The following is a 22,103-nucleotide window of genomic DNA, read 5'->3' as shown; positions in this document are numbered from 1 at the left end:
TTTAAAATTAGGAAAAATAAATAAATAGAAATCAGTTTTTGGATTTTAAACCGAAGTGTCAGTTAGCCTTGGGAAGGCAACAATTACTTTTGGAGAAAGCGGATTGCGATCCGCTAACTCGTACTTGTTCTAAGTATAAAACAAAAGGTCGGTGACCTAAATAACGCTTCTTCAAGCGCTAAGCTTTGGCAGCCCTGCTGCATATGTTATGCGATTTTGTGTACAAGTACTTTACACATTTTTGCGCAATTGTGTCAAATACTGCTCAATGAACGAAGCTGACAAGCACCTTGGTTTAATCACGAATAGCTATTGTATCAATATATCGGTATATGAAGCTGAAGGATCTTCAAAAGAAAGGGGTTGTGGTTTACGTGGGCTGCTAATCGCGCTTCAGGCTTTGTGGTACGGGGTTACACGTTCCGTTGTATGAAAGGACGGGTCACTTAAGATTGTGTGACTGTACGTAGGTGTGGATTACACAAGTTGTCGTAATCGCACAATGGTGTGGCTACACCGTCAATAGCAGTCACTACGCGGTAGTACTGCCAGTAGTAATACATATTAATTAGGTTTTCTATTCAATCAGGAAAACCTAGGGTATATAGGCGGCTCTGCCGCAAATAAAACAATTTAATACAGTTTCAATTTGAACGAAGAGCGTCTTTACCTTGGTTAAGGTTTGAGTACTCTTGGAAGTAGCGGATTGCGATCTGCTACGCTCGTACTGGTTCTTGTATAGAACGTATGGTCGGCGACCTTAGCTTAGCTTCCATTAAGCAAAGATCCACGGCAGCCCCGCTGAACTTGGTAGCACTCGTAGTCAATCTACGCCTGAGTCGTTACAACTGATCCTCTGTGAGAATGAGGCAATACTTCTATTTGCCGTAGGGCATGCGGATCGGGCTTAATAAGCTGATGTCCTTGCTGGGCCTCGAGAGCGTGGAGCACCGTGTTTCGCAAGAGCCCGAATCAATTTAAGACGATTTCGAGCTATGAAAATGCTCTGCTAGAGCACCTCAAGCAGAAGCTGTCGACGCCAACGTCGACGACGGATAATTTCTTCCGACCCAGGTTGCTCATGGTTAGCGGTAAGACCTTCGGGGATAAGGTTTGATCGGCCAAAAGCGTTGACTAGCTCTGGTGACTCGCGATGCTTTTTGAGCTCTTAACGGAGTGTCGTCATCGACACTCCGCTGAGCATCTTGCCGAGGTTGCTTACAGCTGTGCGGAAGCCCTCGAGAGCCTTGAGCGCCGACTGCCTCGCATTGAGGACTATCGCGCTGTGTCGGAGCGGCTCCTAGCCGTTGAGCAGACGAATGCGTCACTTCGTGCGACGGTGGAGCGCCTGACGCCGTTAAATCTTTGGGTGGCCGAGCGCCTTTGGGCGCCGCCGCGGCGCCAGCTCTTTCGCCTTCACTTGCTCGAGACCCACATAGAACATTGGGCAAGTGTGCATCCTTCTCGAAAAGTTTAGTGTATACACAAGGCCTCGCTTGACCACGATCTTAAACGGTCAGAAAAATCGTAAACGGAGCTTCGTCTTAAATACAGCAAAGACTGCATGTATAAATAGGCCATTTATAAAACCAGGTCTCTGACCTCAAATTCCTTTTGCTTCACCCGTCTGCATATTTTGTCTACATGTCTTGGCATTCAGCCATCGCATCGCGAACGTACTCAGTCTGGTAGACAGGAAGTCATCGACTTCTTTCCGGACAGTAAGGCAGCTGGCATCAGCTAGCCGTTTGGCCATTCCAACCCACCGAGTCCTAAGCCATCGGATGGCGCCGTCAGCGGGACGCGAGGATAAACAAGCTCGTTCATGTAGTACGGCGTGTAGCCGGTAAAATAATGCCCTGCATTGTTCAGAGCAAACTGCATGGTGCTCTAGCGCTTCAGCATCTTAGCGCAGACGCTGCGAAGAACGTTTTCAATGACGCATTTAACGCGCTTAATCTGCCTACCGGTCTGCGGATGGTCCGCTGTTGATATTGTCAACTTGATGCCCAGCCCCCTTAAGATTGTCGACCAAACTCTCCCTTTGAAGCGTGGTCTTTGTCAGAGACAATTGACTCCGGGAGTCCATGTTGTCGAAAGACACTATCGACAAACAGCGTCGCCGTCGATGGTGCCCGGCACTGCTGCAAAATGAGCCATCTTGCTCAAACGGTCCGCAAAGATCACAACACCCGTGTTGCCCGCTAAGCCCTTCGGCAGGCCGAACAACAAAGCTCATACTCAAGGACTTCCAACAAGCAGAGGGTACTGGTAAACTGGCCAGCGGCGCCGCCGCATTTGGAGAGGATTCCACCATTTGACACGTCTCACATGTGCGCACATATATGCTCGTCCATTTGCACAGCTTGGGCAACCGGCAGAGATAACTAACACAGAAGTAAGTCGTCACACAACCGATATGACCACTATGTGGGGTGTCTTGGGCCTCACGTTGGATACGGTATTTTTAACCCTCATCGTGAAGAATCACAATTTGTGGCGTATCCGTCGATCGGTGCTATAATATAACATTGAGCCCGATATTCAGCGAATATTGGTGTAACCGTGCGCGCGCCGACATTTGTTGTCTGCGTATCTAAAGCCTTGCTCTCGAAAACCTGTGGCAGCGCTACACACATACCATCACCCGCGTATGCGGCGCGGATCAAATCCGTCACTGACGACGTCACCGTCTTGGCATGAGCAAGCTCATAATTCGGTCTGCGTGACAACGCATCAGTCAAAGTATCCTGCTTTCCTGGCTTATACTTAACCTCGAAGCTATAATCGGCGAAGAAAGTGAGTCACCTAGTCATCCTTTGCTGGAATAGAGGCGACTTAGTCGTAATGCGTAGTGACGCATGATCTGTGTAGATCACAAACAGCGTTGAGCCAAGCAGGTGCACTCTGAACTTGACAAGTGCATACTTCATCGCAAGTAATTACTTGATGTGGACTAGGTAGTTCTTCTCTGCAGCCTTAAGCAGGTGAGATTCGAGCGCGATCACCCAATCTTGCCCCTCGGCGTCTGCTTGCAGCAGTACACAGCTGATTGCAAAGTGCGAAGCGTCAAAGACGACACCAAATGGACGATCGGAGACTGGCAACGCCATTATTGGTGCATAAAGGAGGCTTTCTTTGATCAAAGTCCTTCCGATGTTCGGTGGCTTAACACCATCCTGTGTCTTTCTCAAGGAGATTCGACAATGGTCGTGCCATATCCGCACAATTTACGCTATACATGTGCAAGTAGTTGGCGAGGCCAAGCCACTTAAGCAAGTCCTTCCGGATATCTGGAATCGACCAGTTCATATTGGCCTTGACCTTCCGCTCGATAGCCACGCTTCCTAATGGAGCACCGTAATAGGGGATTTCTTTCGCGCCGAAGATGAACTTATCGGCATCAGCATACAGCTTATTCGTGCGCATGCACTCGAGCACCGCTCTCAAATGAACGATGTGTTTTTCCTCATCTGTCCTCCGGTGCCCGAACGAATGTAGACGAAGATGTCGTCAATGTAGTTTGTGCATACGCCTGGTGGGGCCTGAACAATTGCGTTACAAGATCAAATATTGCTAGTGCATTTGACAGCCCTTAATTCATCATCAGCTACTCCCCGAGTTTCCAGCTCGAAGTACTCTCCACTGTCGCTATCATGAGCAATTGGTAATACTCATCGACCAAGTCGAGTGCGCTGGACTTTGTGCAACCAACCATGTTTTTCTGAAGAACATTCGTCTTAGGAATCGGCGTTTGTACCGAAATGGTGGCAGCTTTGAGCTTATTGTAAGCATGAACGATACACCACTTGCGGTCCGGCTCCCGGACACACAACGTGGGCGTCGAATGAAGAAACTTGCTCTCACGCACCATTCCTGCCTCGTGTTTTGCACGCAAAAAGGCGTTGATGACGTCGCACCGCTCCTTGGGCAGACGCAATTGGCGTGTTACGCAGTATTTGGCTCCCGGAACCAGGTCGATCTCATGACGCATACCTGGGCCCGGAGGTAGGACAGAAGGCGGGTCTTTGGAGACGACGTTTTTAATTTCTTTCATCGAAGGGTAGTACGGTTTAAGGGATTCCGTAGGACCGACGATCACTTCGTGCATTTAGCCATCTCATGGTGTCCTCCAGAACAGCTACATCCAATAGCGACGACGAGTTTATCTCCTCGTTCAATCTTACAATGATCACTTCCGCCAAATCGCCTACTTTAAGGCACTGCCGAACGCTTCGAAGGGAATCTCTTCCAGCTCAAGAAGGGCATCCGCTGCGGGAATAGCCTCGAGGGTGACGTCGCCGTCTTCCTCTCCAGTCATACTGTTGACAAGGCTGTATAACTGTGCGCTATCGTTTACGGTAGACACAACCTGGGTCGGGATCGACGCACTGCGTCTTGCAGATAACATACGACTTCGCCGGCTTCTCTCTATAGATATCTTACGTCTCATCGAGGCCAGTGGGATCATGCACTCAGTATCGTCCGGCGTCCCAATGCCCTGCTCCACCGAAGCCATAATATTATTAACCGCTTAAGACAAAGGGTTGCTATTTGTTCGGACTTCGTCCAGTGGATACCGTATCACTCCACGCACATCACTGGGGTCTCGCTCAAGACGCCTCGGTTCTCGTCCGACCATACCATTTTTGGCATGCAGCAAATGTTTTAATACTTGTGCAGTGTTCAGTGGGATACGTGCCATTCCACGTTCAACCCGCGAGCCATGCTCGAGACTCTCGTCCGATACTTCTTCGGTGTTCGGCAACTCGGATACTCCGACATCCAGCACATTGACCGTCCGGTCCAGTGCCCGCGCGAATAGCGCTTCTGTTTCCAAGCAGAGGTTCATGACCCACCAAAGCTCTACCAGGAGACGAGCGCATAGTCTTTGACCGCTAATCAATCCAAGCGTCATGTCATTCCAACCAGGCCATACCAAGGATAAGGTCATACCTTGTATCCAAGTCCAAGACTAGACAGCGGTCCACACTATAAAAGTCACGGAACTTGATACCGAGGTCCGCAGGGACCCTCGGCACAGTGACACAAGTCCCTATCGCTAAGCGAACAACGACAGGGTCACTCAACCGTGTTATCAGCACCTCAGCATACAGCTGACTTCAATCGATCGTGGAGCGTTGCCAAGTATTCCAGAATCTGGAATAGATCATGATCTCACACGGCTTCTCAAAGCCCTTCCCGGTCGCATTTACGACCAGCAAGCCCGGCTTACATATCCAATTCGTGTACGAAGCTCTTCGGGCTACCCCTTCCTCTTTGAGGCACAACAGAACTCAGTTCTTTCCAGTAGGATGCCCCGGGCTTACTGGGTTCTGTCGTTTCTCCGCGACAAACCAGTCTGGTTAGAAGCGATACGTCGGCTCGATGAACCTCTACGCACCTTAAGCAAGAGACAACCAGTCCGAAGGTGACGGGTGTCTCTACCGACAAAACACCATCGGTGTTCAAACGCTGGTCGGCAGCTCGGAGCTCATTCTCCGCTTTCTCAGCATAGCTGAGATCCATTGACTCAGGCCCGCTCGACGAGCTCTGAGGGTGTGTATTCCAATCAAGTCGCCCCGACTTAAAGTTGAATTCAGCATTCAATGCCACATTCACTGCTTTTTTCAAAAAGACGGATGCACACGGAAAACTTCCATTCTGGCCACGCCAGAGCGGAGACCCTCTATAAAGACGGTAACTGTGACCGCCTCGAGGAAAGGATCGGCAGCCATCACGGCTATTAAAGCTCTCAACTCTTGGACATAGTCCATCAACCACCTTCTTGCCCTGTCGGGCGGCAAGGCAACGCGATCGCGCGCGATATGCCTGGTTAGGCGGCGAGAACATTCGCAAAAGCTGACGCTTCAGCTCTTTCCAGGAGGTGAACGCCACTTCAACCGAAGCACTACATGTTAGTGCCCATTCTTGCGCTTGCGCCTCCAGCTTGGAGATAGCTAGCGCCACACACTGTTGCTCATTTTGGAGCATGGTGGATGCCATAGCCATTTCGGCCTCTCTTACCCAAAGCAGGTAAATATATCCATTTGGGGATCGATCACGTCATTGTCCGCCGCCGACTCTTCTCGACGAGAATGGTGACGTCCACTTTCACGTAGAACGTCTTATGGGCCGACGGCATCAACAAGGTCAAACTTAAAATCTTGTGAAGTGGCGGGGATACCAAAACTCCGAGAACTCGTGGGAGTTTGACGTACCACTTCGGCAAAACTGCCCAAAGAAGGATCATGACGCTCGGCGTCGTCGTACTCCTCGCGCTGCCTGGGAAGCCAGAGTGCCATAAGCTGAGCTCAAGCTATCGCCCTGAGCTGCTGTGGTCGCAAACTCACCCCTGCGAGTAACCACAGAGCTTGTGGGAGCGTGATGGATTATTTCATGTGTCGCAGATCGACAATACTACGCAGGAAGTCAGCGCTGCACCATGAGTGTGGCAAGCTCAAATCGAAGATGGCGCTCTACGCGAACGTCCACATTCTTGTGGCTCCGCCGTAAAAAAGATAGCGAGGAAAGTTTTTGGTGCAGCTGCACCCATCGCTCAAAGAGCACCCCATCGTCCGCAGCGGCTTCACCAGGGGCAAGCACCATATGAATAATCCGCATTGCGGTTACTGGAGCGCCTTCGGCTGCTGCTTGTGCCTTGTCGAAGTGATCGGTAATAATACCACTTACCCCGGAAGTCGTGAGGTTGGGAAACGGACACGGTGTCCGCAAGGTTCGAGCAGGGCTCACGTCGCGCCGTTCGCGCGCCTCACCCTCCCCTTCTTCCCATCCTGGAAAAGGAGTATCCGACTTGTAGCCGATTTCTTGCCGTATCCTTGACGAAAAAATTCGTTCCCGTGGCGGGTGCGGTGTGTGGTGCCTGGTTGCCGAGGGCAGGGATGGCTTCCCGTGAGTCTGCGGAAGTACTGTCCAGAGTTGCACCGCGTGGAGGAGACGAAGAAGGGCTCTGCCCGCGGGCGCTCCTGGTACCAGCGAGGCTGGGTTTTTCGTGTCATAAACACAGGGCTTATTGAGGTGAAAATGCGTGAAGAAGGTTCTGGAGACGTCAGGTTTCTTAGACACATGAGCTTCGTACGAGGCGACCGTTAAATGTGATTGTGGATATTCACAATTTTGATGGAGGAGAATGTAACGGGGTTACACTTACCCTAGTAAAAGAGGGTGAGTCACACAAGATGGTATGACTGTAAAAAGGTGTGGATTAGACAAGACGGTGTAATTACGCAATGGTGTGGCTACACCATAACAAGAAGCCACAACGTGGCGGGACTGCCAGTAGTTATGCATATTAATTATTACTATTTAATCAGAAAAGCCTAAAGTTTTAAATATAGGCGGCTCTGTCGCAAATAAAAAAGCTAAATACAGTTATTTTTTGAACGGAATCGCTTATTTGCCTTGAGTTAAGGTATGTGGTATTCCTGGAGGTAGCGGATTGCGAGCCGCTACACTCATACTGGCTCTGGTATAGATCGTGAGGTCGGTGACCTTAGTAAGCTTTATCTAAGCAAAGAGCTACGATAACCCCGCCGCAACGTTTGCTAGCTTCTTACCTAAAAACATTCCGTACGAAGGTTTTGGGTTTCTACAACCTCCCCTGCTTCAAGCGCATACGGTACTCCTGGAAAATGTCTATAAATGCGTTCGCTGCGCAATTTCTCGCGCTAGTTTGGCTCTGGGTGTGAGCAAAACCCCAATACGCATAGGCGTATAAAAGCTCTGCACCAAATTGGCGAGCAATATGAGCGGTTTCAGATTCAATCATGGAGAACGGAAGTGGCGTCTTTGGGCAAGCGCTTGTTAAACTCTTGCATTTGCAGTAGAGCATGATATTTTCCTTGAGTCAGGCCCAGCTCGTTGATTACAAGGTGGTGTTGTCATGAGTTCCACATCGTAGTCCCAAAACACTTTTTGCCGATGGAAGCAGCATGGATTCCAATACTTGCATAACAGAGAGGCTGAAAATCTGTCGCTTCCTCCTTGGAAAGCTGCTAGGCCATATATCGCTGAATCCTGCCGGCGGTGTCTGTTCGGGATTAGGTAAGGGATCGGGACCGTTCTCGTTGAGAAACACCTCGGTATTCTCACCGAGCGTATCGACCGTGAATACTGCGATTTTAGCAGAGCCTCGTTACATCGTTTGATTGGTGTCAGGTGTGATCCCCCGGCGCTATCACGCTCAGAAAAGCAGGTATAATTAGTGGAGTAGAACTCCAGGCGCAGTGGTTGTTTGCGGAGCGGTAACTCTTGCGCAGTGTATCAAATAGATACAATATTTGTGAGCCCAATTTAGCTCACATCCTGATGAAGGAGGATGTAATGGAGTAAGTACTGGAATCTGAGGACTTAACCCTTACACATCTGCTACGGTTGTTTTGAATAAAATACGGTACCATTGCATGATGCTTAATGTCGTTGTGAATATTCATAAGTACTAAAGTATCGGTATGTTTGAAGCTTCCGAAGCTCCAAATGGAGACTCGTCGGCTAGCTGGCCTTACGTCAGAAAAGGAGGACAATGTTTATATATATGAAATATAATTGCTCCTAGTTATATACGCTTTGAAATTGCAGAGCAAACTAACAGTGTGAATTACCCTACAGATTCTTGAACTTGCCCCTGATTGGGAGCGCGCGAACCTATCTCTGTTAACGCAGACTCTGAGAGTCAACGTTTTCTACGTGCAACTTGCATGGCCACTATTGTTGCATGGAGACTCGATATTATCTTTGTGAGGTGCACGGCAAATCTCTCGCAGATTCGATGATGGTGTGAGTGTGTTAGCTAAGGTAACACGAGATGTTAGCGGTGGCAAGTTAATATTTGGAGGGCGCAATCTCATAAATTGGAAAAATATTTGAATGAGAGGGTATTTTATTCGGAGAGACCGTATTTTGTCATTTTGATCGAGTCTTCTTTTCTTGAGAAAACACTATCAATCGTCGAATGTATTTCGTCATGCTGGTCGTGTATTTGCTCAGGTAAGTGAACCATTCTTTATTAACTTGCTCGTAAGGGATTTCATGATTGCTCCCATTCGGTCTTTTATAGATCTCGGCATATGCAAAGCCCACGTAAAGTAATTGCGGCTTGAATGCTCATAACATTATTTACCTGGTCAGCACTTAATGCCAGAACTGTATGGTAGGTGCTTCATGGTTTTAAATATATTAAGTCCGTGATCTAACTTGTGTGAATACTTTTAATGCTCAATGATAAAAAACTAGAAATTGTAACCGTGACCGTCCGCCTCTTGAACACCGTGAATTAGGCATTATGAGTGAAAGTGAGGAAGACGGAAGCAGCATCAGCAAGCAGAAATCCATTTTCAGTGGCATGGGCAGGTAAAACTCGCAAGAATTTCTTACAAGACTTGAAAATTTACCTTTATTATCCAGGGTCAAGCAAATTAATCATCTTCGTGAAAAATGGAGCCCAAAGCATAAGTCCTCTCTAGTTGATAGATGTTATGTCGATACACCTCCTCTATATTCGTCAAGTAATCGTTCTAGTCGAGGAAAATTGCCAGCTAGTGACAATAAACGGCACGCACGTCGTCGGTCGCAGTTTGTTAGTGGATCACCTAGGACACAGTGTGCTGTCAATACCTTGGACATGGAGCGATACCTAGCAATCAATACCTGGCTTGAAGACAACGGCATTGATGTTGCCCAGTCGAATAGATCAAAAGGCTATACGGATCAAATTAGCAATGATCACGAACTATTTGACGACATGTACTGTTCGCTAGAAGTGCTTGAACATAATTTACAAGCCGAACTTTCCGATCTTGATATCAACGATGACTGCAGAGGTGACTCTCTTACCAATGAGGTAGTAAAGTATCCAAATTTCTGTCCTGAGTTCCGCTTATGAATTTTACGGTGCAAAACAGCGACAGGATCAAACTAATGTCTGCACGTCTGGCCGGCCAGCTCTTTTTGATTATCTAGCTGTGATTGGCCCTGATATGCTCGATGTTAAAATGCGCAACTTTTGGAATCATAGAGAAAACGTATTTGAAGCAACAGTTGCATTTGCGTACCCTACAACGAGTCAACTTCACGCTGAGAGTCTTGAACATTTCTGTTTTCCAAATGGCATTGAGAGTACGAACGCGAATGTAAATGCAAGTCCAAATCTCGAGGTAGGAGATTTTTTTGTCTTATTAATCTCAGGCGGGGGGTTGCAAGGCCAGAGTGTTCAGTATGCTATGTGTATGAAAGCAACGCTTAGTTTTCAGAGCGGCAGCGACGACGAAAGTTATTGGAGGCTGCCAATTTGCTATTGTATCATTGCGCAAATTCCATTCATTTTTTTCTTTCGATCTGTTTTGAGAAACCTTTATGGTAAGGTGTGCTCAAGCAACACTTTGGTTAAATAAACCTGACACGATTTCCTGTTGTTTTATAACAGAGCATTTGCGAAATGATTTAAAACTTAGTGCAGGTAGCCTTCCATTGAGCAGCATCGTGACAGATAATGTGAGATCTTTCGTTTGCTCTGTTTGTAAAACAAAATCTCATAAACCAACACTTGTTACAGCATGCGGGCTTCATTGACGACATTTTGCAGCATCTTCAGCTAGTCTCTCTTCCTGAAAAAGGATCGTCAATTTCTGTCGACGTATTTCCATCTCCAAGTTTGGTGCTGACACTGACAAGACCGCACAATGAATATGATCAAGATGAAAAAGTCGCGCTGTTGTTACAGTGGGCGCTCTCGTCGTTGCTGTCACACTTGTCAATTGACCGCGTCCTTTGGATTTTGAGCCTGTTGCTGCTTGAGACAAAACTTATTGTAGTATCAGATGACATCCCGCTCCTATCTTCTTCTACTTTGGGATTTGCGTCTCTGTTGCACCCACTTGTATGGGCTGGACCCTTGATTAGCGTTCTACCACCGTCAATGCATGAGTTTATGGAGGTAGTATTGTTATGGGTATTTTACTGATACAAAATGCTCACCTAGTTGTCATGCTGCAGGCACCTGTTCCATTCATTTGCGGTGTAACTGAGCTTCCTCGAGAATTTAGTTGTATGAAGGGCACATGTATTCTCTATATAACGGAAGATCGTGTACAGCGCCACATTGAAGATGAACGTGCTGCAGACAGCCTTCGAATGCCTGAATCGGAAAATCTTTCAAGTGATCTCACAAGATTTACTAAGCAAATGCTGGGACCAATTAGTGCAAGCACACCTCCAGACGTCGTGACGCCTTTGTCGGTGCACCTCGTGATCAATCGAGTCCGGAGACATATTGAGCATCTAATTAGCATAAGTACTTCCACAGAAGAAGTTCATCGAGCCCGGGCCAAAGGAAACTGCCTTGACATTAGTGAAATGAAGTTTATTAATGAGTTTATTCGGACCCAAATGTGCCAGAAGTATCACGACGACCAGTTTGTTCCACCCTTTGTCAAGAACAGTAGCCAGCAGCATCCAGTTCTCCAGACTATAAGCGATGAAACTCTCACAACAAAATTTTCAGTCAGCACTCATAAGAATGGTTTGAAGTCAGCATCCATTGAATTGTTTCAGATCGCAATGGGAGGCGTAAGTACACTACCACGAAGCAGCTCACAGTCAGCAGAAAATTCTTATATCATAGACAGCAAAGTTGCGATTCCGAATCTTGTCGATCCATTACAGCTTTCCACTTTAACAGATTCTTGATTCTCCGTTAGCCGAAAGATATTATTCTTGGTTCTAAGAATTGGTTCATGCCCATCTCACAATTTTTTAATATATAACGCTTCAACAAGTCTCCCAGCACATATTCAATTTCCTACCCGGAGATTGATCAGACTTGTTGGCCTTCTGGCAAGTTTTATAATCATCTGTGGTGACTTAAGAGTTACGACCTAAGCAATATTCTGCAGGTTCGTCGTATTTTAAATAATGTTAGAGACGCCAGCCCGTCAGGGCTGATATGCAGACTGAAAAAACTCGACCTTAAGTGTTCAATGTCTGCAGGTAATTCGTGCCAAACTTGTGGCTAGCGATAATCTACAACTGGTCATTGAATTCACAATTAATTTTTTTCCGATGTGGGTACATGCTTATGTTGGTTGATATTATAAGGTTTTGCCTATTCTTGCCAAATATAAAAAACACAAGCGCACATTCATTATTAATCTCCAAATTGCTGGAAGGTGAAGTTCAGAAACGATTATATCTTGCTGTTGAGGGCTGCACTCCAATGCTTGTCCAGGTGCCACTATGTGTATCTCGGGGAATTGAGACTGAGACTGACAAGATTACCACCAGCACAAATTTGGGCGGAGAAGATTAGACTAATGTGAAGTTGTGATGTTTAGATCTCAATGTTGGATTTGTGGAGAAAACTGAATCGGATGTTGATCTTTTTCGGCCTAAAACACGCCAAAATACCCGATCGGCTGCATTTCCAGCATTACATTTTTGACAACGCGAATGCTAGCTGTTTGGGTCCAATCTTTACAGCCAAACTACTAAAACTTATGCAATGATTAGAAGGCAGATTGCTTCGATGAGTATGGAGACGACATAGCCTTTGTACATGCCTATTAGTTTTTGGAAGGCAGCTTTTTTTTCAAACCTTAAAGCCGAAGGGTTTATTAGAAAACTCCTGTTTCATTCATCTTGATCGATATCAAATCGCGATCTGCTGACCTACAGAACAGATGTGATCGGACTACTCACATACTAAAAGTCGAGCTCACATGTATACTTTTTTTCTATTCTACCATTAAAAGAAATATTGAGTTAGAAAAATGCAGTGGGATTATCAAGATTTAAGAATCTATGAGAACAATTTCTTTCTCGAGATGATACATTACTATGCTCGATTTAAATGCGATTTGTTGTAATCGATAAGTCTAGCCCATCTATATACTTACCATGTAAAACAAAAATCTTCAGCGGCATTATAGATCGCTTGTTAAAATTCAGTTATTTTCATGAGAATTCGAGTGCTCGTCTGAATCGCATTCAAAAAAGCGTCTCCTGGCAATTTGGCACAATGCTCAGACTAGTAAAAAGAATTCTGGCACCAGGTATCGATCGTTGGAAGGGATTGATGAACTACTTCAACTGCGAAAGCAATAGTGCTGTGCTGACCACAGAGCAGGTATGGAACTGAGCAAACTTGTCGATTTCTTCGAATCCTGACACCAACGCATTCTCTCAGTGACCACACACAATCTTATATCTTATATCGAAGAGTTGCCTCAGGTATCATGCATGACTTTGATGAAATCGTGTCGCAGAGCACGAATTTGTGCTGTCAATCGCGATTCTTCGATTTTTTGCGGTCCTTCCGTAAATTCAGATGGTACTGTAAATTTCGAACTGGCCTCGACAACTTGAGTAGCAGCACACGAATTCAACGTCTGTCGCTTATTCCGATCGGCGTTCAAGGCGAGAAAAGCTTCATAATACTCCAGTTCCCCGAATTGAAGCAAGCATGAAACCATTTTTTGATATATCACACCACATTCCAGACGGTCCTACAATATCGTCAGTCCGTAAATATTGTAGACATTTAAATCACATGGTATTCGCAACGCACCTGAAGCGACTGGGGATACAACGCTCCAGAGAAACTTTTGCAGTAACTTTGAACACGAGCCGACATTTTACTCATAACATCATTCAGAGACAGCTCAACATCTGCCTCCACTGTCACTATGTGACTTTCAGTCTCCTTTCTGATTTCATGTAGTAAACAGTAACTATAATTTGACAACAAATCATTAAACAAGTTTCTCAGCGTAAACCCATTTGTACAACGTCAAGCGCACCTAAACGGGGCAATAAAGTCGAAATAATCAGCACAACTAGTTTGTTCAAGCCTTTTATAAGCTATGTCGGCGCAACGAAGTGCATCCAGCACTTGTTGGAATGCATCACGCTCCAATAAAAGTACGCGCTCTTTAACAAAAACGCGAATGTCTTTGATGTCAACTGGACAAGCACAGAGCTCTGACAAATAGTCACATAGAATCGTAACAGCAGTCACAACATTTTCCTTCTCAACCACTACATCGATGGCGGTAGCAGATACCAAAAGCTTTTTTTCTCGCCAAAAGTCGGAAAAATTTCGACGGACTTGTGCCGGATGGTTTGCAAAATCTAAAACGCGAACGCTGGGCTTATGCTTATGACGTCGATTCAAACGACTTAGAAGCTGTACCGTGTGCGTGCTAGCGCGAAAATAGCGATCAACGTACATGCACGCAAGCAAAGGCTCATTGTAACCCGTGTCGAGTTTATCACAGACAATCACGATGTCACTTACGGCTAAGGTAACACTCTGTTGATTTAGCGTCTGTTCAGTGACGGACTTATCGGTCAACATTACAGAGCCACTAAAAGCAGCGTAGCAGTTCCAGCCAAGCTTTCGCTTGAACACAAATGCGGTGATCATCTTGTAAAAGCGAACGACGTCGTCACGACTGCGAACTACTATCATACATTTTATCCTCGGATTTTTCTGCTTCATAGTTTCAAAGTCTGCCATCATTATCAGTGCCTTGGCCTTCAAGACTGCAACATCGTTACTTGCGTGGTCAAGGAGACGGCGTCGAGCACCAAGATTTTTATCAAGTAGCTCATTGATTTGTTGGGGAAATACACACGTCTCCACATTGCAACTCACACAAGTATAGTCTTCAAGAACGTTCATAATGCGACCATCGGCTGTGGCGGCTGAAATCGGATAGCAATGAAATGGCCGGCTAAAAGCATCTTCTGTCTGAGAACCAAAAAGCTCAAGAGCAACATTGTTTGGGGTTGCTGTAAAGCCAATAAACTATACATGAGGTTATAGTTACGCAAATCGTAATGATAAACAAGTTCAACAATGTAATCATACCGTGAGTTGGGTACGAATGCCAGTTCCGGCCTGCAAAACTGTCTCGATAGCATTACGAGTAGAAGATGAGTGGGATCGGTGGGCTTCGTCCGTGATGATCGCAACTCGCTGATAAATATTCTTCGTTTCAGCTTTATCATCTATTGTACTAGCATTAACCGTATGATTTGACCGACGATACAGCAATCTTGTCAGCATCACATTATCTTTCATAAGGAGTCCCAACTTGTGAGTTGTAGTAATTATCACTCTTTGTGGGCTTTGCATCGTCGTCTCATCCAATACCTTGGCCAGATGTTTGATGCTCTCAGCTCGTAGCACTTCATCAATCCCATTGCGACGCAAATACATCTCCACTGCATCTCCCACTTGTTCATCCAGTTTGACGCGATCCAACATGACTAGCACTGTATGGAATTGCATCGAAACAGCGTCCTTGACGAGCAATAGCTGGTGCGTAAGCGCCGATATTGTCAGCGTCTTGCCTGCACCGGTGCTGTGTTGTAGTAAGAAGCATTCTGTCTTTGTAGGCATTGCTTTGGCTGACACCATTCGTGTCTGGATGGCTGTTATGATATTCTCAACTGCTGCTAATTGATGCGGCCACGGAGTGAACTCTAGTGTCTTCTTTGTCCGATGGCTTAAATAGCTTGTACCGACGCGCATGGCAGCTGCAATGAGAGCTTGAAAGACGCTGGTTTTGTGCTTGACAACTGATGTGTCATCAGAAATATCGAGTTTCTGACGCTTGATGTTCCCATCTCTGTCAACTGTTTTATTCGATTGATCCTGCGCCGCATTTGCTGCATGTACTTCTTCAAGTGTGGGGCGTGACCACTGCACTTTTTTCGTAGGAATATGATAGTAGTATAATTTGCCTTTCGAGCGGGACACACGCACAATCCATTCCGGTGGCAGGGGCACTGTGGCCATATAGGTATGACTGAAAAAACTAATGCACCATATGCCAATATTGGGTTGATTTACATATTTAATATAATGGAGACGTATATTGTGAATTTTCATTATTTAAGTTTAGTACTTTTGAAGTAGATGGAATTTTGGTTAAGCAATTTACTTTAAGAGATAGAAAATTTGTATTTAGTATTAGAATCTTTTCTTTTGACATTACACTTGATATAGCAAAGTAAACTAACAATCTTGAGGGATCTCGGGTTCGCTCAGCGAACAAGCGCGCGAACTCAACCTTTGTGCGTTGTTAAAGTGGACTCTTAATCCAAGCTTCGTAGCATTGTAGATTATCTCACGACCGAGTCGTGAAAGGACTGGATCCTCTGGAACAATGGGACTTTGAGTGCCACATATAGATAAGCTTAGCAAGCTTATGGGTCCCTATGGGATCAGCAAACCAGTGTTTCAAGGGCTGGAAGCGGTATTTGCACACCTGAAGGCGTTAGTCAGCTTTGAGGATGCAGAGGTGAAGCATGTCCAGGAGCGTCCCAATTGGGCACCGTTTACCAAACAGATTGCTTCCGCTGTGAGGACGCAAATGTTAAGAGTCCTGGTCACTGAGAGCCGATACGTAGAACTAAATGAGGGAGGTTGTTATAGACACGAATACGGCTTAGCTTCATAAGGAGCGATAGCGCTTCGCATTTGCAATCTTCAAGAGAGAGTGTCGAGCGCAAGACTAAGTGCTTACGTGTAGTATCTCGGTAAAGGAGTTGTTACAATTTATTTAAAGTGACAGATGTTTCGGATATTCGTACCGCCAAACCAGACGTAACGGGTGTGTTCGATGATTTCGAATGGCTTTTCGGGGGCTCACGACTCTTTTCGCCCTGATGTTATCGGGTCCTTTTGAGGATGTGTAGAAGGTAACCATCTTCATAGAGTATCCAATCGGCTGTGACTTGCGCCGAGACCTTCCGCATCTACTCTACAAAGTGATGCACGCCTCACATCAATGCGGAGATAAAACTTTCGCGCCATGAAAACACAATGAAAAGCTGAAATGGAGGCTTGACGAGTGAACCTGATCTAATGGAGCTCAATCATGCTGAAGATGAAGATAGAGGTCTTATAGCGGATCAGCAGCTTAGCGATACCACCAGATATCGATCTGCCGTAGTACAAAACATCTGCGTTTTGCGTGCCCTTTTTTCTCGGCAAAACAGAACGAGGGGTCAGGCTTCCACGCAAGGTCGTCAGCACTACCGTGTAGCGGGATCACTGCGTGCAGCAGTGAAGATCAGGAGATAAGGGGTGAGAAATATTATTTGCCAATAAATAGAGCGACCAAGATAGCTCAAGGGTTTGTAAGTCCCTTTCAATTAATACGTTAGAAGTTCAATAAGAGCGGAAATAATTATACCCCCCCGGATATGTGCAAGAAAATGCTACACCTTCAACAGTTCAGTTGGTAGCGGATGATAAGCTAGACTAATCATCCGTCAAGGATGAGTTCGCGATTGCGAGTACTTGCGTATTACTGCGTACGAGGAGCTGGATAGCCATGTTACATCGCTGACGCTATCTTCCGTGCGAAACACGAAGCAATTTTTCTGATGACTTAATTATCTTACTCGGCGCTGCTTTTCTCTGTCAAAAGTATACGTCATGTGGCGAATATTGCATATCGATATTATGCTAATTGCAGCAACGATTTTGGTGCAACGCTGAATTTTAATAAGGATGTGCTGCAGAATAGCGTGGTGGTTGCAATTCGCGCAGTGCCTGTGACCTGTTTATTGGGTACCACCAACAGCTTTTTAAAGACAGTGATTTCTTCTCACCGCGGTGAATATTCTGAGCAGGATGCTCTGGGACTGGATGATTATACAACAGGAAGTTTTTTTGCACCAGCGACTCTCATCCTCTGCGCGTGTTATAAGATGTCTCATTGTCGTCTGCTACGCGAATATAAAAATTCCCTTCGGCATGGGAAAAACACGTAGCGACGCCAATCTCACAGTTGTTCAGGACACAACGCGCCTAAAGAGAAGGGAAGAGAACATACTGCGACAATAGGTTTGTCCATGTCGTACAGATTACAAGAAGTCGAATGTGGATAGCAGGTGCTCGAAACTATGTACTTGACTAAGCTATTTGTCATCACAGACAATTGTGTCCTTGGTACCGATAATAACCATATTTTTGTGTCGCGTCGCTGGAAAGCCGGCATGCAATCAGTTCACGCGACGGCAAAACATTGCTATCTGGCCAGTGCTTCTGGAGTAGCTTAGCCCGGCTCACTATTACTTGCGCAAGTGCAGTGTAAACCATGTCAAAATTGCACGACCGCTTACCAGTCCTTTCGATAGGTGTCAAATTGTCATGTGGTAGGCGGTTTTTAAGGCTATGAAAGCAAGCCTCATGCGTGCCAACACTCTGGGTCTTTCAAGATCAGCGTTGGCCGTTCCATGCCGTCTGTGATGCTTCATCCTTTGCAATAGGCTGCACTTTGCTATTTGCAGATGCCAGTGGGCTCGAACGCGTGATTTCGTTTGGGTTTCGTAAGCTGAAAGCTGCTAAAAAACTACCTTGTTAGTACAAGGATTATTTGGAATGAATGATTCTCACGTTGAGCTCAGGATGCACCTCTTTACAGACTTCTATACAGATCGTGCGTCTTTGCGCGCAGAGATGTCGTCACCACCGATCTCACCGTGAATGGTGATAAAATTATCCCTTTATGTCAAGTACACGTTTGAGGGAGTGTAGACTTCAAAAGGCTAAAAACGGTGGCGGATGTGCTTTCGCGTCGTCCCAATTATGGTTACGTTGCGATTCGATACGGCAATATGAACAGCTTACGGGTCTGACGCAACCTGTGTTGAGCAATCGAATTCTTTGGAGAACAACAAATTTGAAGACTCGAGACACAAGGTTCAGTGACTGCCAAGTATTCTTGGTGACTTATCACGTATGAGTAGCCGAATACGTATGTGCGGAACGTGTTAAGGGGCAAAATATTCGCTGCATGCGATGATATGTTTGGTCAACTTGCTGGATCCGGCAGAGTACTGGCGGTCCATAGTATGAGCTGAATTTGCGGTATTTCGAAGACGCGTTCGGCTATTCTAGTATTGCAGACTTTGTGGACCGCTTGCAAGAGGGTTTATCTCGCTGCTATTAACGATAAACTGACCTGAGAGGTCCAAGCCGTTTACGACGAAGGCCTTCGTCAACATTGCTTGCTGGTAGCTATTACGTCGAATCGATATCGCGCTTTACAGCAATTCCAGATTACTTCAATTCTGGTGCTTGACACAAGATTGAACATGTTCATCGTTGACCATCTTCTGACAGATGCTCAGACCGGTCGCACCAAGACCTTTCGCATCCATCCTCCGTCGAGAAAGGGGTTTGCTGCCCATTTAATGAGGAGCACAACATCCGTGCTTCAAGAGCAAATTAATTGATTTCGTAAATTCTATGAGCGCAGCAGAGACAATGAATCTCAGCCATGCTAAGAAAGAAGACAGACATCTCGTAATGTCTCTAACAGCTCGATTTTCTTACAGGCGTTTATCGATAGACGTTCGCGCCCTCTCTGTCTCATTTTCGGCTCTGGGAGGTGCGAATGGTGGGTTTTCACGCATGGGCGTCCGAGAAACACATTGTCGGGAAACGTCGAGATCTAGTAGGCGTAAAAGCTCATCCGAAGGAAAGATTAACTTATTTATATCTCATCGAGATCCAGTAGGCGTCGAAGCTACTCCGAATGAAGGATTGGCTTATTTTATATCTCATCGAGATCGTGATATGTTGGGCCTAACCCTCAAGTGACAATCTCTAAACGAGACCGAGCCCTCGGTTCAGGATAGTTTGTATTTACATTCAACGTTCCGAGCATAGTACATCGTGGAAAGACCAAATGGATTCGACATGTTGTGCACTTTCTTAAAATGCCAGGCTGTAATATATTAGACAGTACACGAGGCTGTAAAGTGCCAAAAAGGGACGCGATATTGATATATTTTGGGATGGGGCAATTGGTAAGAGTATTATAGGTCATAGTAAGGCATCAAGTGGAGTTTAAGAACCCCAGCAGCATGATGCTTTGTCTCGTTCCAGCCCTGGAACGACGTAAAGATCAATTGATGTATGGCGCGGCTGGAACGCAACGAGCCACGGATCAAGGCGCCACGCAGTTTCCCTAAAGTGGATCATTGGCAAGTCATGAATCCACCTCCGCCGGAAGTAAGAAACGATAATGATGTATCAACTAACAAGAAACATTCGGCAGCACTAGATGTGACCGTGTTGATGCTCATGGATGCTAATTACCTTCGTATTTCTTGCATGCAAAAATCAAATTAATGTTGTTTCGAATCAGTCACGAATCTGCGATAGCTTTCGTGCAGGGCGTGGGTTTTCTGAAAATACCAAAAGCGACACTTCTAGGTTCATCGAACATAGCTTGGAAGCTATAAGCGGCGTATGAGCCGCGGTCTTATGATGAGACAAGAAAATTTGGGTATTTGTCATGATCCCAGAGGGTAGCGCAAGCTGAAGAGTCAGGCCCCTATCATTAAATGGATGATTTGTCCTTGTTACAAGTTTTCGGCTCTGCTAAGCCAGCAATATCGTGCGACAAGACAACTGTGTGGAGTCTGCAGTCCCACGGATAAGTAGCGAGAACGATTATTCATTCGCGGATGAAATTGACCGAGGATATCCCGTCTCCTTGCGGAGGTACAAGAGGTGCAGCTGGAATTTCTCTATAAGAGTTGGCAAAACAGTGAGCGCGTCGAATTGGCGCGTTGGTACCGGATGAGGAGCTAAGCTTCTCATTCGTCCCGTATAAATGTGTTTGAGCACACTCGCAGAGCACTGAGTGCGAGTACTGGGGCATCTAACATCAATGATCCTACAGAACTTTTTTTTCCTTCGTTGGATGAAATCACGCGGTGGTGATGCGAAATCCGCCACGTGTGTTGCCTTTGATCAAGGCTTGTGTCATGACCAAGTTTCCAAAATCATTTTTTTCGCTACACTGCATTGGCTCGTACTAATAAAACAGTGTGACGCCGTTAAGGATGTTTTGCTGTGCGATGCACGGAAACGGTTTGGTGAAACCTTTATCTCCCACTCGGCGCTGACTCTTTATGTACGAATTGCTTACGGCATGTGGTGATCATATGTTTTTATCATAGTTACGGAACAAATGCTACTGTCGTGAAAGTATTCGTTGCAGTGTAGAATGGCCAACTGCACTTTGTTCGATGCTGTATCCTGGCTGATAATTAATTTGACTGCTTATGAGAGACAGCTATTTCGCTCTTATTGCGGTGTGCATCCCAAGCGAAGAGGTATGGGAGTGGCACATCATGCCATGGCGACTGTCTCATAACCCTGTTGAATTTAATTTTCTAGTAACACAGCTGTTCAGGCCAGATCGTGGCTATGCACAAACCCTATTTAGACGATATTTTTGTACAGAACATAAAGCGTTGGATGCTAAAAACAAAATTGAACAATTGCGAACGATACTTGAATGTATGCGCTATCACAAGGTATTCGCCCACATAGACAGGTTTTCCTCTCAAGCCAATTGAGCCTTCATCGCTACATCGCTTCGTCAAAAAAGGACCTGCAGGAAGAGTGAAAAAGTTTTTTTTTGTAGATCGGTGAGTGCCTTTGTTCCAAAACGATTAAAGAGAGTATCCAGGCCCGGCCAACTTCTTGCATAAGCACAGTGTTCTTTCTCTCGAGATGGCACAACTCCTTGACGGGATATCAAATGGCGTCGTGGTGCAGCAGAACAGGCGGTATTTATGGCTGTGGAAGAGAACCTCATACGCACTCGGATCCGGCTTCACCAAGTCTACGTCGGCCATTCCCTGTCGTCTGTAATGTTAATAGGATGAAGATTGCTCCAAGCGAATGACGCGTTAGGAAACATCGGCATTGCGGTAGTTGCGGGCCATCTCGCCGCTGTCAGTGAGAATTTAGCCCAGCTGTTCCGCGGCAAAGAGGTTCGCTAACATGATTTGCCGGTAGCGACCGATTGAATAGTGGTCCGGGATTACAGCGAAGCTAGGCAAACACTCAACACCACATAAGCCATACCAATTGCAAGTCATCTATCTGCAGATGGTCAGACGGAACGGTTGATTCGTGCTGTGGAGGATATCTCTCAAAGCAGTTGCGCGCAGATACTGGAATAGACCGCAGCCACAAATTCAATTTGCGATAAGCAAATCACTACGTTTCTCCACAGGTTTTTTCAACCCATGTTACATTAATCGAA

General features: G+C 46.0%; 3 protein-coding genes across 3 annotated transcripts; 2 read left to right on the top strand and 1 right to left on the bottom strand.

Annotated features, from left to right (window-relative positions):
• Positions 1-9,301: 9,301 nt before the first annotated feature.
• PHALS_06596 (RAS signaling inhibitor ST5) lies at positions 9,302-11,703 on the top strand (the record flags this gene model as incomplete). The annotated part of the gene is made up of 6 exons (XM_024719914.1): positions 9,302-9,369; positions 9,424-9,859; positions 9,921-10,374; positions 10,442-10,509; positions 10,571-10,951; positions 11,011-11,703. 6 exons carry the CDS (start codon positions 9,302-9,304, stop codon positions 11,701-11,703), a joined length of 2,100 nt encoding a protein of 699 aa, XP_024585165.1.
• A 440-nt stretch (positions 11,704-12,143) lies between these two features.
• On the top strand, positions 12,144-13,233 carry PHALS_15175 (uncharacterized protein). Its single transcript, XM_036407227.1, has one exon. It carries the CDS (start codon positions 12,863-12,865, stop codon positions 13,148-13,150), a length of 288 nt encoding a protein of 95 aa, XP_036263472.1. The 5' UTR covers positions 12,144-12,862; the 3' UTR covers positions 13,151-13,233.
• Positions 13,234-13,238: 5 nt separating this feature from the next.
• PHALS_06595 (hypothetical protein F443_02517) lies at positions 13,239-15,817 on the bottom strand (the record flags this gene model as incomplete). Its single annotated transcript, XM_024719911.1, has 4 exons — positions 13,239-13,517; positions 13,580-13,742; positions 13,812-14,821; positions 14,885-15,817. 4 exons carry the CDS (start codon positions 15,815-15,817, stop codon positions 13,239-13,241), a joined length of 2,385 nt encoding a protein of 794 aa, XP_024585163.1.
• Between the last annotated feature and the right edge of the window lie 6,286 nt (positions 15,818-22,103).

This window comes from Plasmopara halstedii, assembly GCF_900000015.1.
Source record: "Plasmopara halstedii genome assembly, contig: Scaffold_3060, whole genome shotgun sequence".
Taxonomy (NCBI): Eukaryota; Oomycota; class Peronosporomycetes; order Peronosporales; family Peronosporaceae; genus Plasmopara; species Plasmopara halstedii.
Note: the sequence above shows the minus strand (reverse complement) of the source record. Positions and strands in the feature narration are given on the sequence as shown.

Coding starts and splice junctions, on each gene's coding strand:
- PHALS_15175 (XM_036407227.1), top strand. CDS start 12,863: ATGCGATTTGTTGTAATCGATAAGTCTAGCCCATCTATATACTTACCA.